This window comes from Dreissena polymorpha, chromosome 9 (genome assembly GCF_020536995.1).
Source record: "Dreissena polymorpha isolate Duluth1 chromosome 9, UMN_Dpol_1.0, whole genome shotgun sequence".
Classification (NCBI taxonomy): domain Eukaryota; kingdom Metazoa; phylum Mollusca; class Bivalvia; order Myida; family Dreissenidae; genus Dreissena; species Dreissena polymorpha.
The window spans coordinates 99,141,824-99,157,792 of NC_068363.1; the positions used below are offsets into that span (position 1 = coordinate 99,141,824).

General features: G+C 34.5%; 1 protein-coding gene across 1 annotated transcript; it reads left to right on the top strand.

Moving 5' to 3' along the window:
* Positions 1-3,519: 3,519 nt before the first annotated feature.
* Positions 3,520-6,225, top strand: LOC127846307 (uncharacterized). The gene is made up of 3 exons (XM_052377473.1): positions 3,520-4,876; positions 5,671-5,796; positions 6,215-6,225. The coding sequence occupies exons 1-3, from the start codon at positions 3,520-3,522 to the stop codon at positions 6,223-6,225; spliced, it is 1,494 nt and encodes a 497-aa protein (XP_052233433.1).
* The last annotated feature ends 9,744 nt before the right edge of the window (positions 6,226-15,969 follow it).

The window sequence follows — 15,969 nt, forward strand, 5'->3', positions numbered from 1 at the left end:
TTTCAGGTAGAGATTTTTTTTTAAATTAAAATTATGTATCTAGTTTAGTCTAAAACTAAAGTGGTTTTTAGCAATCTTTTTATTTAAAAATCGCTCTCAAGCTAATACAAAAATAACTAGCCGGAAATGAATTGTGTGATTTAAATGAACAAGTATCGGAGTTATTCGCTTGCAAAACTGTGTAAGATGTCAGGATATGTCATACTTTTTTATTGAAAAGGACATATCAGCTTTTGTCTGCAACTTTCTTATATTATTATTTAAATAACGTTTTACATGTTGCCTGAAATATTATTAAATTTTCTTAATAACATCTTAATTCACGATTGAAATGTTCAACATGAAAAATAATGAGCCTTAAATAAACTTAAATAGTTCCATTTGTGTTCTCTAGATTTCCTAAACGTATGTCTTTATTAAATGTTCGTAAAACGGTCTAAATTTACGTTTAAAAAATAAAAACACGCACAAAATAAGTGATTTATTTTTCTTTAATTACGGATTATAAATGACAGCAACATACATCTCTTGAAAAAAACATCAGCGATAAAGGCGCGAACGAATTCGCTCAATGGGAGGCGATGTTTCAAGTGTGGATTAAAAGCGTTTATGGGTTTGCCCGTGACACCACATGTCTGCACATGTGTTGATACCGAATTTATATAAGATATCACGCGTCACCTTTAAATAACATGTTAAATGACAATCAAGACCTTATTCATGCCAGGGACTATCTGTTACTATCTGAAATCGATAAAATATTGCTTTGAAATCATTTATGTATTGGTATCAAACAAGAAAGTGGTCGAATATAAGTGGAAAACATAAGTATTGTGATTAAAACTTGTGTCTGCTAAAATTTTACGAGTGGTTACGGAAATTACCGATCGTACAGATGTATTGACAAACAAAGGCCAAACGACCGAATAGCTTTCATATTTCAAGTTTATCAGCATTGAAAGCATCACTTTTTCAAATAAGAAGCAAAATCATACATTTATCAACCAGTAATAGTCAATAACACCAAAATCTTTGGGTACATCCATTTTGTTTTTCAGAAACCACGACATGTATTATTTTCGGAAACCGACGATCGGTCATTTCCGGAACATCTCGGTAAATTTCAGCAGACAAGTTTTCGTCAAAAATTCTTATGTTTTCCGCAAATATTCTACCACTTTCTTGTTGTATACCAATACATAAATGATTTGAAAGTAATATAACATTGATTTTGGTAAGGAACACTTTATATAACTGCTAGAAAAGACATCTCAAATTTAGCGCATAAACCATTGAAAAATCATACTTCAGTTTATCCTTCTTATGATTGTTTTATCAGTTACTTTAGCTTCAGCTACCCACTTATTTTTGAAATTATGACACACATATGTTTAAACTTGAGTTATTATATATTTTGAGTTATTTTTATTGAGAAACTTTTATCTTATAACACATTTTTGGTACAAAAATGTTAATTGTATATTATATAGTTTGAAAAAAATACATAGGTAAAGATTTACCTAAACTTGCTACACATGTAAAATAAAATGCCAATAATTACAACAAAAATCACTTTTAAATAGTATGTTTTGTTTATTAGTCTTAAACAATATTAATGTTTTCATTTCAAAATTATAAAACATAATACATTAAGTATAATCCTATAAAAATGATGACATAACAGATTGTTAGGAAGATATGAACAGAACGTAAACAGTATGCTTATTGAAATTAAAAACAACTAAAACATCTTTTTGTATTAATTTTCTGATAAAAAAAGTGGTATTTCTAGTAAGTATAGGAGACATTTTATCAAGAAAAAGCATTAGAATTTGGATTGTTTTGAAGAAAAGTGTGCATTTCATCCAGTATTGCCATGGAACCAGTTTTGGGTTAGAAATTCAATAACATTATTTTAAAGTTCATTACCCCTTGTTGCTAAAAAATTCATAAAAAATAGAATTTTCGAAGTAATCCATTAAAACAAAGGGAAAATGCTTTCTAATACCTTAAATATTATTCCTGCAGGCATTTGACATCAATTATTTATGTTTAAAAAAATCATTGGTTCATGCTAACTACATATTTTGCATTGCAGTTAAAACTCGGACAATAGCAAGGAAATAACAAACACACAAAAAACGAAGCCACTTTGCATAAAGTTATCAATCATGGCAAATTATTGACAATAAATACTAAATACAGCAGTAAGCCTGTACAGTTCGTAAATGTTATAATGAAATAAACACCGACTGCCCGGCTATATCATTGGTTAGCACACTCGATTATCACTCAGGCGACCCAGGTTTGATACCCGCTCCCGGCGCATATGAGTTCGGTTGGTGGTCAACTGTTTTCCCCACAGCACAAGACCACCTCAAAATTATTACCTAAGTAAATAGTTAAAAATTGCATATATAATTCAAATTTTGTTAAAACGTTTGTTAGTCTAAAATCTGATTAGGTAGTTGCGCGGAAGGACCTAATAAACTTCGAAATACACACCGTCCCGCCCGCACGCCCGCATGCATCCCCCACCACACACATTAAGTATTGATTTAAAAATTGCGTTGAGGCCATTTCATTTGCATTTTAAAATTATTAATCTTTATAGGCAATGAAGAAAGTCATCATTGAAGGTCTATATGCAGTCGGCATGCATCACCATGGGCAAAGGGCTCTCCAGGTTGCCGCCCAATACTGTGGAAAACCGGAACCGGAAAACTCTTTTGACCGACATGCCATTGCCATCCACGCACACCCTTCAGATAGATTGTGTGCCTTTTTGCGTCGCCAAGACGCTCTTTTCATATCGGAATTACACAGACTCAATTTGATAGATGGACATATTTTAATTAAACCGAAATTTAAGCCTGTATTCCGTGCCCTGTCTGGGTCCATCTCAACGATGTAATTTGGGATTTTACGCGAAGGATGAACATGTAGCTTCCATCCAGATATGGTCTCGTAATCATGGCATGCTTGTGCGCTTTGCAGATTAACATGACAAGTGTCATGTATTTTAAAATACATGTAGATTTATTAAACATACATAGTTTCAGATGTCCGTTTTGTCTTTTATTTTATTTCCAATTTTATTGCATTAATTCGATTTGTTGTAATCTCGAAAAGTCATCTTTGTAGGTAAGGAACCGCACAGTGTAAGCACGGTGTGCGATCTTACTTAATTGCCAGTAACGAGGTTGAAGCCTGGGAGGGGTTAAGGTCGTACGCAGTCTTAAGTAGCCAAATATTATTTTTTATACACAAAGTTCTAAAATCATTAAAATTATCATTTTTTCTTAGACAGCATCAAACGCAGCAAAATAAGGCAGTACTCAAATGAAGGAGGTTGCACCCTCCGTGAAAAGCTACGTAATTTATAGCTTTATGTAAAGTGCGCACATGTTGGTGAACACTTATTCGCACTAATAATTCTTCATTGAGATGATTAAAAACGTGGTTTTATTCATCATTATCGTCGCCATCACCATTGCTTTTCATATTTGGCTTTCAGCTATGGCGCGGAAGCGGGGAAAGATTCTCCATTATAATCACTATGATTTAGAGCAAGCTTTGAATGCTGTTAAAGCTGGAGACTCTATACGAAATGCAGCATTAAAATTTAATGTACCGAAAAGCACTCTCGGCGATCGAATTTCTGGTCGTTTCGATGTGATTAAACCACGCCACGGAAGACCACCTGCTATCCCTGTGGAAATCGAGGACAAAATTGTCAACTCCGTGAAAATGGCAGCAAAGTTGGGCGTTGGACTCAGTAGAAAGAGTATCTTATTAAGGACAAAAGTGCTTTGTCGAAGGATCAAACTTGAAACCTCATACACCAATTTCAAGGCCGGAAAGGATTGCTGGGAGGGAGTAAAGCGTCGCCATCCCGAGTTATCAATAAGAAAACCGGAAAAATGGTCTGCCGTGAGGGCGAGAATGCTCAACCCTGTGGTTGTTGACAACTACTTTGACGATTTAAATCAAATTGTTAATGGAATGCAAATAGGTCCGGCTCAAAAGTGGACCTGCGACGAAACTGGATTGAATTTTGAACATAGTCCGGTGAGAGTAGTTGCCGAACGAGGAGCAGCAGTGGTGAGCAAGACCAGTCAAAAGTCCAGCAACTTGACCATTATGGCATGCGTTAACGCGGCAGGTAAAGCAATGCCCCCTCTCATAATCACAAAGGGGAAAACAGTCAGGTCCCTACATGGATTCAATACCACAGACGCTCCAAGCAATGCCGTCTGGAGTTTTCAGGAAAATGGTTGGATAACTGATGAAATTGGAGAAAAATGGTTTAACACTGTTTTTTTTCTAAAACACTGCGGACCGCAACGGCCTCAGCTGTTAATCTTTGATGGTCATTCGTCCCATGAAACGCTTGCCATCATAGAGCGAGCAATTGAGGAGAAAATTGTCCTTTTGTCCCATCCTCCCCACACTACTCACTACTTGCAGCCTTTGGATCGCTCTGTGTTTGGTCCATTAAAGAAAGCATACAGCGCTCATTGCTCAGAGTTCTTGTCCGAACATCCTCTCCACAAGCACACTTTTCCCTCATTGCTCACAAAGGCTTGGGACGCTGCCTTCACGATGAACAATGTACAAAGTGGGTTTGCTGCGTGTGGTATTTGGCCACTGAACAAGTCGGTCATTCCAAGTGAGGCTTACGCACCAAGCACAGTAACAGATGTCCCACCACCTACACGCCCATCAACAGATTGTGTCCCTAGCACTCTGACTACCACACATAAGGAAATTGCTGCCAACATCCAACACAACCTGACAAGCAATGGCGCATGCGCTATAGGTAGCCCTCCAGTGTTTGTTACTGGGGCTATGTCTATGTCATCCATGATTGAAGGTTTGTATCCTGTTCTTGACGTCGTAAAATACTGAAAATACACACAGACAATATTCAAAATCTAATTATAAATATTAAAAATAATTTAAAAAAACGGTAATAGATTATATTAAAGTTATATAGACGCATATAGAACATAACGTTATATACATACTTTATTTTTATTTATTTTTTACAAAATACAAGTTTAATTAATGGTAAAACACTACGGATATAGAGAAAAATCGTTTTATGCTAATTGCTAGTTTTCCGATATTTAGTTTAAACCTATTTATTTTAGCTCGATTGCATCGAAAGCCGTAGGCTTATATAAACGCTCTCGAGTCCGTTTCCTGGGATTATAACCAGTTCTTGGTTTTCCCATACAAGCCGGACTACTTTGTGTGTATTGTGGTAATTTAATAATGTCACTCAAAACATAAATCGTAAAGAAAAAAATTAACCGCTTTAAATACAAGTGTTTGACTTACTTCTTCAGGGTTGTATATAATAAAATGAATATACCGCTAGTCAATAGTTCCGAGAGTATCTATTCGACTTTGTCTCGTGGGACGTGGTATTAAGCATCACACGCCCCCCCCCCCCCCACCTCTCTTGAGCGAAATTCGTTAACAGACCTGTCCAATAGTACTAACTCTAGGAGCATTTGACTAACGTTTTATTACATGTATTACATGTTTCTTTTACAACAAATTCGTCTTCAGTTCTGACTACTGAACCATTAGCACAGCCTATGAATGTTGACGCGGAAATTTCTTTGGACCAGTCCCATGTGTTCAACATATCTCTTCCAGTCATCGACCTGTCGGACCCTGCAAGTCTACTGAAATTAATTTCCAGCGGCTATCCACTTATGGAAAATGAAGATGATAACTCGTTTACCGAGATAGAACTTGATAATTCCCCTGACATCGATGGAAGTATTAGCGAGTTGTTTATGCCGAAAAAACTCGAAAGCAGAAATGAAACCAAAAGTAATGTAGAGAAAAAGACAAGTCATACCATTCTGACGAGCAATGAAATTGCTGAACATAAAAGAGAGAAAACGAAAAAGAAGCAAAACAGATTGCAAAGAGAAGTAACTCGAAGGAAGAGAAACTGTCTGTGAAAAAGGTCAATAAATAATCATTCACTTATTTATGCCAATGTTTTGCGATTTGCATATCAGACTTGCTGTTAAAATGTGTGTGGTTTTGTTTCTATGGGGTAATGCTCATACAGGTTTACTAAGAAAAGAATGAACAGATCAATTGAACAAATATGTATTGTATTAATTGAATCAGAGACAGGTCTGTTTCGTTATTTTCGTTTTAATTAGTCTATTGTGCTTGTTTACAGTTAAAAAATAAAAGAGGACATATATTGATTTGTTCTTGCAAACGACCCATAATTATACGTACTGTAATACAAATAAATATTCAATTATATTTGTACTTTGATGCGTTCATATAAAATAGAGTGTTAAAAATACTGTATTTGTTTTCATCTACGCAATCTCACACCGATCTGTAGATACTCTAGCTAGATTATAGTACTATACCTGCCGTAAAGTCAACGCCGTAAATTGCATGTCTATTCATCGTATGTTTCTGTTCTAATTTCATTGTGATCAAAGATGAAAATCAATGACACATCAAATTTTATCAATAAATAACAAATACTCGATACGTGTTTAAGCGAGTATATACGATTTTGTCAAATATAAATGAATTTATATAAGCTGTGTAAAAAAACTTACTATACATATCTTTCAATATAAAATAAAATAAAAGTTCAGAAGAACATGTGTTGAAAAATGCGAAATAAGTCAGATATTTAATTCTGAAATCAAAAACGGCTGTACAGTCGAATTCGCCAGCATGTATATCATTCATGTACGATGTGAATCTAAACTTAGTTTAACGGTTCATTTTAAATTTCTGCAACGATATTTATTCATACGACACACGAACACTAACTCTGGTCCTAATAAAAAGACGAATGCTTCGGTTATTGTAGGAAAATATGTTCGTCACAATCGACTCGGGACGCTAATTTGTCTTTGCTGCATTTTATGAAATTGGTATTTAATGTATAGTTTTTCTTGCCTATTTTGTGTTATTGTAACATATTTTATCAATTTATTATAATTAAACACATATAAAAAATCGTATATACTCGCTTTAAGCAAATTAAAATTAGTCCAGCAGTTTACATAAGAAGCAGCATTAAATAGGACAGCACACGTAAAATACTGCTACATTCAAATTAATTCATTTTACTGTAAATAAATGAAGTTTGGTTCAATTACTGTTCCACAGTCCGAGATTTAACTACGCAAAAATAACTGTCCGAGTTTCAGCTACAGTGTGTCGGAGTTTCGACTACTCTGTCCGAGTCATAGCGATTCGCATCAAGCAACATTTTCATAATGTAAATCGCGGTGTTTTCACATAACATCATCGATGTCACCAAAATTCGAAACTACGCTCATTTGACTTTATAAGGGGAGGTAATCCCCAAAACGACTCGTCGTACGTTCTATATAATGATACAATAGCTTTGGGATATAGAATTATGTCCGACTTTTCACGGATTGACCCTACTTACATTGTATGTTTGCGCAAAAACATCTCATTCGGAGTGTGTGTATATAAATGTTTTACTGCTATGTGTGGGACACATTTTTTAAATGCTACGTGTGGTATACAAGAATTTGCTTGTCAGTTCTGCATTTAATCTGAACACAGTTTTGTAAGAATCTAGAACATAAACTTTAGTCTGTCCTGAAAATATATCAAATTAACCAAATGTTACATTATTGAATACTGAAGTAATCGTGTAATGATTAAACAATTTATGTTTAACTGAACATAATTCTTATGAACGCATACATGTTATGTTGAAATATTATATTTCTTTGTTTTACTTATTGTCTTTAAATAAATATAATGATTGATATTTCTGCCTGATTAATGAATTTGGTCCATTTTTTAATGAATGACATAAAAAATAAGAGCACATGCTTTAAAATGTGTTTTACTTCTATTGTTTTTCAGACTTAAAAAGGATTAGTCGAAAGATCTGTAACGCTTTTAAGGTTCGAAGCTGTGTAAGAACTACATGAACACCATCAAACCACACGGAAGGTGATATGTGACAAGTTAATTATCAAAACCACAATGACAGAGACAGGGACCCCGCTTCATTCTGTGATGTTTATGGTAAGCTATTTCAACATACTATGTAAACATACCATTTAACATGTATTTTTGCATAAGCAAAACAAAGCGTGTGTATTGATATGTGTGTATATTTATGGGTTGTGTATCTATGTTATTACTAAAATTGATTAGATGAATATAAAATCTGATTATGTGTGTTAATAAAACAGGTGTTTCATAACAAATAACAATTTAAATCCAATGATGCTTGTTTGTGGTCTATTCCAATATCATCTCCATATGAACATCTTCGAATCCAATAATGCTTGTTTGTGGTCTATTCCAATATTATCTCCATATGAATATCTTCAGTATATCAAAATAAACACGTCATTAATAATAACATTACTTTATAACTAGCATGCACATGTAACAATAGAAATTAAAGCACCAAATACATAAAGAAGTACATTAGTATTCACAAAGAAATTGTAATCAGTCAATTTATGAATTTGCAAATCTTGCTATTCAAACATATGCATTGCTCCAATTAAGTCATAACAAATGATCATCGCCAAAACGTCTTGACTTGTGGGGTTATTATACCAACAAACATATTGAATTGCATCAATACTTCATTTACTCAAATTCAAATGAAATCTGAATAACTGAAAATAGTTTGAGATGTTTAATGAAAATACTCATTCGCCCCGGTCATGAAGGGGCGCTGTAAGATCTTGTTACCACTGCAACAAGTAATTAACATTAAATCATATAATGTTGTTCAATTTGTTGAAATGTCGAATTTTTATGTAATGTTTACTTTGATTGTTTTCTTTCCCTGCAATACTTGCACCATCTGGTAATAAAACAAACAGTCATTTAAACTTTAGAACATTTTCTATACATGTTTGTATATGACAACTTTTCATTGATCAAGATATATATAATTTTCGATGTTTGAAATTTATTGAATGAGTCGAAAATTACTTTCCCTTCAGTATGAATTTGCCGCTAAAGGCGCTCTAGAAGCACGAGGTTTCGTGCATGGTTAAAACGTGGTCAGTTTTCATCATTCAGCTTTGGGAACTCGCACGGTATACATATTATTTTTTAAAATAATGTGTTAATATTTCATATTATGGAAATTATATATGAAATTGAATAATTGATATATGTATTGAACTAAATTTACATAGAATGTCACTGTATGATGACTGTTAGAAAGATTGTATTATGTGATGTATGTTTGACGTTTTGATGATGGTTATTATGTTAAGTATAATAATAAATGGACAGCCGGTATACGAGTCCCTGCGGCTAGTACCAAAAAAAAACCAGAGTTTTTGTTTGTTTGCTATATAGGCAAAGGAGGGATGTAAGGGAACAGTACGTCTGTTGAAGGTGCTTCCAAAAATACTTTAATCTCCCTGAAAAGAACTAAATACAAATGAAAAAAACTGTTAAACTTAAAAAAATAGCATGCGTGATATATCAGATAGCTCAATAGGATTTAGATACACATACGTGATTTTCCAGAAAAAATGTTATTGATCCTAGTGTCTATTTGTTTCAAAATGCTGTGTGATCTCTTTATGCTTATTTAATAACTATCGTTACAGTCAAAAATGCCTACACATTCCTGCTAAAAAACACACAACTAACACTTTTTGTAGTTTTGTTGCAACGATATTTACATGACATCTTGCACAAACAATCCTTACGATTTTGTGTATTAAACAAGTGCATTAGTTGGCAGTATCAATTCACTGAAAATTCACCATTTTGTAACAATCAATTTTATAGAAACAAGAACAAGTTTGCCCAACGGAACTATTTTCCTGTCCGTGCTTGGGTGGCTTTCGAGAACGCTGTTTTCCAAATAGATTCATCACCCTAAGAGAAATTGCTCAAAGTAGTACGGTGTAAACTCCGCCCACAAAAGGAGATAACTTATTTTCTTATAAAAAGGCAATCTCCTACGCAGTGGTCTCCCTTATTCTATAATGATCTGAGATGGTCAAAAATGTCATTTGTATGATTGGTTTTTTGCTTCGCTTGAATGTTAACGTGCCAAAAATGATATTAATGTTAATATTAAGCACTCTTAACAACATAAGTTGCCTCTTAGCGGGCATTTCGGTAAGTATACACAAGAACTGAAACGCCTGCCGGTAACGAAATCCCCGCTGTACAAACCAAGTGTAAAAAAATCATTATAGTGCTTTCTTATAGTAGAAATCAGTGATACAGACAATAACGTAACAACAATCTCCCCTTTGGTAACTTCTGTTGAAAATAATGACTTATAGTAGAGATTTCGGTAATTCTACATTCGCCCGCCGAGTACCGAAATCCCCCATAATTAGGCCTTTAAGGGTCAATATGTCATTGGTATGATTGTTTTTTTTGGCATCGCGTAAATGTTAATGTGCAAATAACGATATGAATATTAATTATTCAGCACTCTTGCCAGCATAAGTTGCCTCTTAGTGGGGATTTCGGTAATTCTACACAAAAACATAAACGCGCACCGGTATCGAAATCTCCGCTGTACTAACCTTCAAGTGTAAAAAAATCATTATAGTGCTTTTTATAGTAGAAATCAGTGATACGTACAATCTCCCATGTGGTTACTTCTGTTGGAAAATAATTACTTATAGCGGGGATTTCGGGCGTTGCGTTAAGCCAGAGATGCGAATTAGATTATACATAATTAAAACTGATACTATTCTTTCAGATTGATTTATAAATCCTGCCCCATCGCGCCAATATATTCATTGTTTCATGAAATTTAGTATGAAAGCAAAACGATTGAAACATAACGCCAGCAGACCCGAATGAATACATTTCATTTATTCCCATCAGGTAAAGAACAAATATAATAATAAAACAGAGGAAGTCTACACTGTGTAATAGCAACCTGCTGTGGTGATCCCTATCGTATGAGCTCAATACACAGGCACCTGGCTACTGTACTGGAAACATTGGATTTACTACAAAAATAACTTATTTCATTTATTGCTAAATTGTTGTGTACATTGAAAATTAACAACAAGAATGGATCAACATCACCGTTGCACATTTTTAATAAGTTCACGGTCACATCTGTCCTTTAAATAGAGATAGCTTAATTAAAGACTGTGCTAATAAAGAATGAAGTGTGAAGGTGGATATTCAGAAATAAGATCCATTTTCGCATGACACTGGCAGTATAGCATGTAGTCTTATATAAATAAGACAAATTTAAGACATGGATAAAATATAAATAACACACATTTGCATCTTTCATTTTTTTTTAAAGCATGTGAATCTGAAGCAATACATTTTTTTATTACTGACACCTTGTCGACAGACAACATAAGTTCAAAGAGGGAACCGACATGAAATAAGATCCATTTTCGAGTGATGCTGGTTGTTTAGCAAGCAGTCACATATTAATTATAGCTTGCATTAGTTGCAATAATTTTGTTAAGTGCGCATGCCATTCAACTTTGAGTTAAGCAAGAGATGCGAATTAAATTACACATTATTAAAAGCTTATACTATTCTGTCAGCTTGAATTGTGCTAACATAATTAACTCAATAGCGACAAATATAAAATGCCAATTGCCATTGCACGTTCCGTAAATACTGCATAAGCGAGAGGTGTGAATTAAATCTCATATTATGACAAACTGATATTATTATGTCAGCATGAATTGTGCTGACATCTTAACTCTATAGTTTTAACTAATACAGTAAATAAGAACAGCACGAGCTGACTGGCAGAATATTATTCTACAATGGCTAAAGTAGTATTGTTCGGTGATAGCTATATAAAACGTCTCCGTATTTTTGCGAAGATAGAATAGGTCTACATGTGCCTTATAATGCACGATGGTATGGAAAAGGCGGATTGAAAACTGACAAAATGGACAACAATCCTACTGTATGTTGCTCAAGGAAAAAGCGGAAATCGAAATCGTAGCTGTCGGGGGAAATGGCATCACAACAACATCAAAACTAAAAGAGATTGTGGGAAGAATGACCTACACTGTCAATGAAATACATTGCAATGAATGTAAGCACGTGTAGGGAGTAACCGAAGTAAACAAAACGCTAAAGGCACTGAAATTGTTCGCTGTTGTATAATTTCAAACGCAACTCAGTTTTCAAAATTATATTACAGCTTTTTATATCGCAAGTTTGAAATGACCACAACCCATTCAAATTTATAAAGAGTGTGTCTTAAAACACAAGTCGAGATGTGTTGTTTTTTTTTCAAATCATTGATACAGCTAATCAGTGTGCACATGCTTATTTTATTTGACATGCATTAAGCCCAGTTTTCCCTGAAAGCAGCCAATATTTACCGACTTCAATGATAAACACAAGACTGGCCAACGTGTTAAATACGCACTATGTACTGTACCAGTAAGAACAGGCAGATGCAGTGGTTATTGCAGACGCTTTTAGCATTCTGTCGTCTGCTAAATTTTACTGGAGATATCCACACAGGCAGCCACGGGTTACGGTTCCTAGCGTAGCTAAGGCATACTGATTTGCAAAATTCGATCTGCATTATTTGTGAGCTAACGCTCACAAATTGTGGTTAGGTTTGTATTCGTATCATATGTTTCTACTGTAAAAATTAATGTTATGATTTTTTGACACTCGAAGGTTTGCACAGAGGGGATTTCGGTACTGGCGCGCGTTTAATTTCTTGTGTAAAACTACCGAAATCCACGCTAAGAGGCAACACATGCTTAATAGTTACTAAAATGGGAGATTGTTGAGAGTCAACGTAGAACATCTAAGTATAAGTTGTTCACATATATTGCCAAAACATCCTTGCCAATTATTTCCAAATATATATTGCACAATCCGTGGTTTCTGCAAATATATCCTCAATTAGACATGGCGCATGCGTTGTTTCTGCCCCGATGTGCATTGTATAACTTTATACCCTTTTATCCTCGGCAAGACAACGTTGCTCATCTTAGAAGCATTTATACTCAGATTAAGCTCGTTTACGTCCTTGTCATGTAATTCCAAATAGATATTGCACATTCCGAACTATCGCAAAATGCAAGCTCAAACAGGTATATCATATGTGATAGTAATGTTGTTAATGATCAGAAAATGAATTCCAATTTACTCTGACCTATACACGCTGGTCGTGTAATTCCAAATAGATTTTGCACATTCCGTGCTATCGAAAAAAATAACTAGATCTATTACACTTGCGTTCAATGTGTTGTTTTGCTCTGAGGTGTGTTGTATGCGTTACACGCACGCCTTAACCAAAGTATAGTTAACGCTAAGAGAAAGACATCGTTGCACATCTAAGCAAATGTTTACACATATATTGTTTATTTCCAAATAGATTTTGCACATTACGCGCTTTCTAAAAATATAAAAAATATAACTCGAAATAGATATTTCGCATATTCGGTTAAAGTGATATTATGGGCAACGAACAGTATATGCTGTGTATAGGTGTCTATCGCAACCGTTGTTTATTTTTCGTGTTTTCACTTCATATACAATTATTTTTGTTAATGCAGCATCAACATACTAAAACAATATCCCGGAAAGAGAAAAATAATGCAGTTGAATATCAACCGTACTTTCGTTTTGACAACTGATGACAGAAATGATTCGATATACGATGTGAATCTAAATTTAGTTTTAGTGCAGATTCGTTCATACGACACATGAACACTTACTCCGATCCTATTAAAAAGACAGTTCTGCTCGGCTTAGAGGACTGGGTCAATCGTGTAAAATATCGAATAGTTTTATAAACAGCTGGTAGAAAGATGAGTTTCAGATTATTGATCAGTTAGAAAAATACAATACTGCACGTCTGAGTATAATTTACACACATATATTGCCATAAACTCTGGTAAATTATTTTCAAATAGATATTACACAATCCGTGGTTTCTGCAAATATATCCCAAATAGACATGGCACATGCGTTGTTTCTGCCCAGAAGTGCATTGTATAACTCATTGAGATGCCTCAAACTTGGCAAGATGACGGTGCACATCTTACAAGAATTCATACACACATATAGGAGAAACATCCTTGTCATGTTATTTTAAATACATATTGCACATTCAGTACTATCGCAAAATGCAAGTTCAAATAGATATCACATACGAGCTGTTAATGTAAAGAAATGCATTCTATCACTCAGTCGCACGTCTTATTAATAGTCAACACTCCCTGGCCATGTAATTCCAAATAGATATTGCACATTACAGGGTATCTTAGAAGAATACATACACATATAGGCCGTACATCCTTGTCATGTAATTACAAATAGATACTTCACATTTCGTACTATCGCAAAATGCAAGTTCAAATAGATATCGCACATGCGATTTTAATGTTATGAAATGCATTTATCACTCATTCACACGTCTAATAAATAGCCTACACTCACTGGCCATTTAATTCCAAATCGATATTGCAAAACCTTACGCGCTATCGAAAAAATAACTCCAAAATAGATATTGCACATATTCTGGTTAAGGGGCCTTTTCACAGATTATGGCATGTATTAAAGTGTGTCATTCAATGCTTTATACTGATAAATTTAAACATTGGACGTCAAAATCTCCAGTAAAAAAAAACAATAAGAATACTATTAAAAAAGATTAAAAAAAACCCACTTGGGCTCGAACCACTGACCCATCGAGTCCTAGAGTAAAAAGTCTTCCGCTTAGACCACTCGGTCATCCGTGCTCATGCTATGTGGAGATGTATTTTTTTACTTTATATAGGCAATCCCTCGTAGTTTAACACAATATAACGAAAACAACAGAAATTGCCAAATTATTCAATCGTTTCGCGTTGCAACGCTTTATAATTTTCAGGTTTTCAAATCGTCAAAAGCTGCATATAATGGATATATTAGAGCATGGATGATTTGCAGTATTGCGGTTTCCTCACAACTAGCATAACTGAAACGAAAATGTGCGAATCTGAAACAACTTTTTTTTAATTTTGTCAATTTACCAAAACGTGAAAAGGCGCCCCTTCAATGCTCCGTAGTGCATCTTTCACACGTTCAAACGCCTTCCACTTGACAAAGGATCATACTCGCCCGGGGAAAGACAACATTTTACATCTAAGAATAATTAAGACACATATATTGCCAAAACATCCTTGTCAATCATTTACAAATAGATATTGCACAATCCGTGGTTAAGGCTAATATATTTCCAAATAGACATGTCATATATGTTGTTTCTGCTCCGAAGTGCATTGTATAACTCTTTCATAAGCCTTAAACTTAGCAAGACAACGTTGCACAATTTAGAAGAATTTATACACATATTAAGCCCGTTTATGTCCTCGTTATGTAATTCCAAATATATGTTGCACATTCCGTACTATCGCAAAATGCATAGATATCGCAAATGTGCTATTAATGTTGATTATGATCAGACATGAATTATTTTAATCAATCACACGCCTAATGTATGTCCTATTCACCATGGTCATTTTATTCCAAATAGATTTTGCACATTCAGTGCTATTGAAAAATATAACTTCAAATACATACTACACGTGCGTTGTTTTTGCTCCGAGGTGTGTTGTATCAGTTATTAACACGCCTTTAACTTTACCATGGTAAAGTATCGCTAAGAGAGACATCGTTGCACATCTAAGCAAAATGTGTACGCATATAATTATAGTCTTTACACCCTGGTCATGTAATTCCAACTAGATATTGCACATTGCGCGCTATCGAAAAATATAACACCAAAAAGATGTTGCACATATTCTGTTAATGCCCCGTAGTGTATTGCTGCACTCATTCACATGCCTCAGACTTGACAATGGATTATACCCGTTCGGGGCAGACAACGTTGCGCGTTCGAGTAAAAACAATGTATACACATATATTGCCATAAACCCTGGTCAATTATTTCAAAAACATAGTGGATGATTC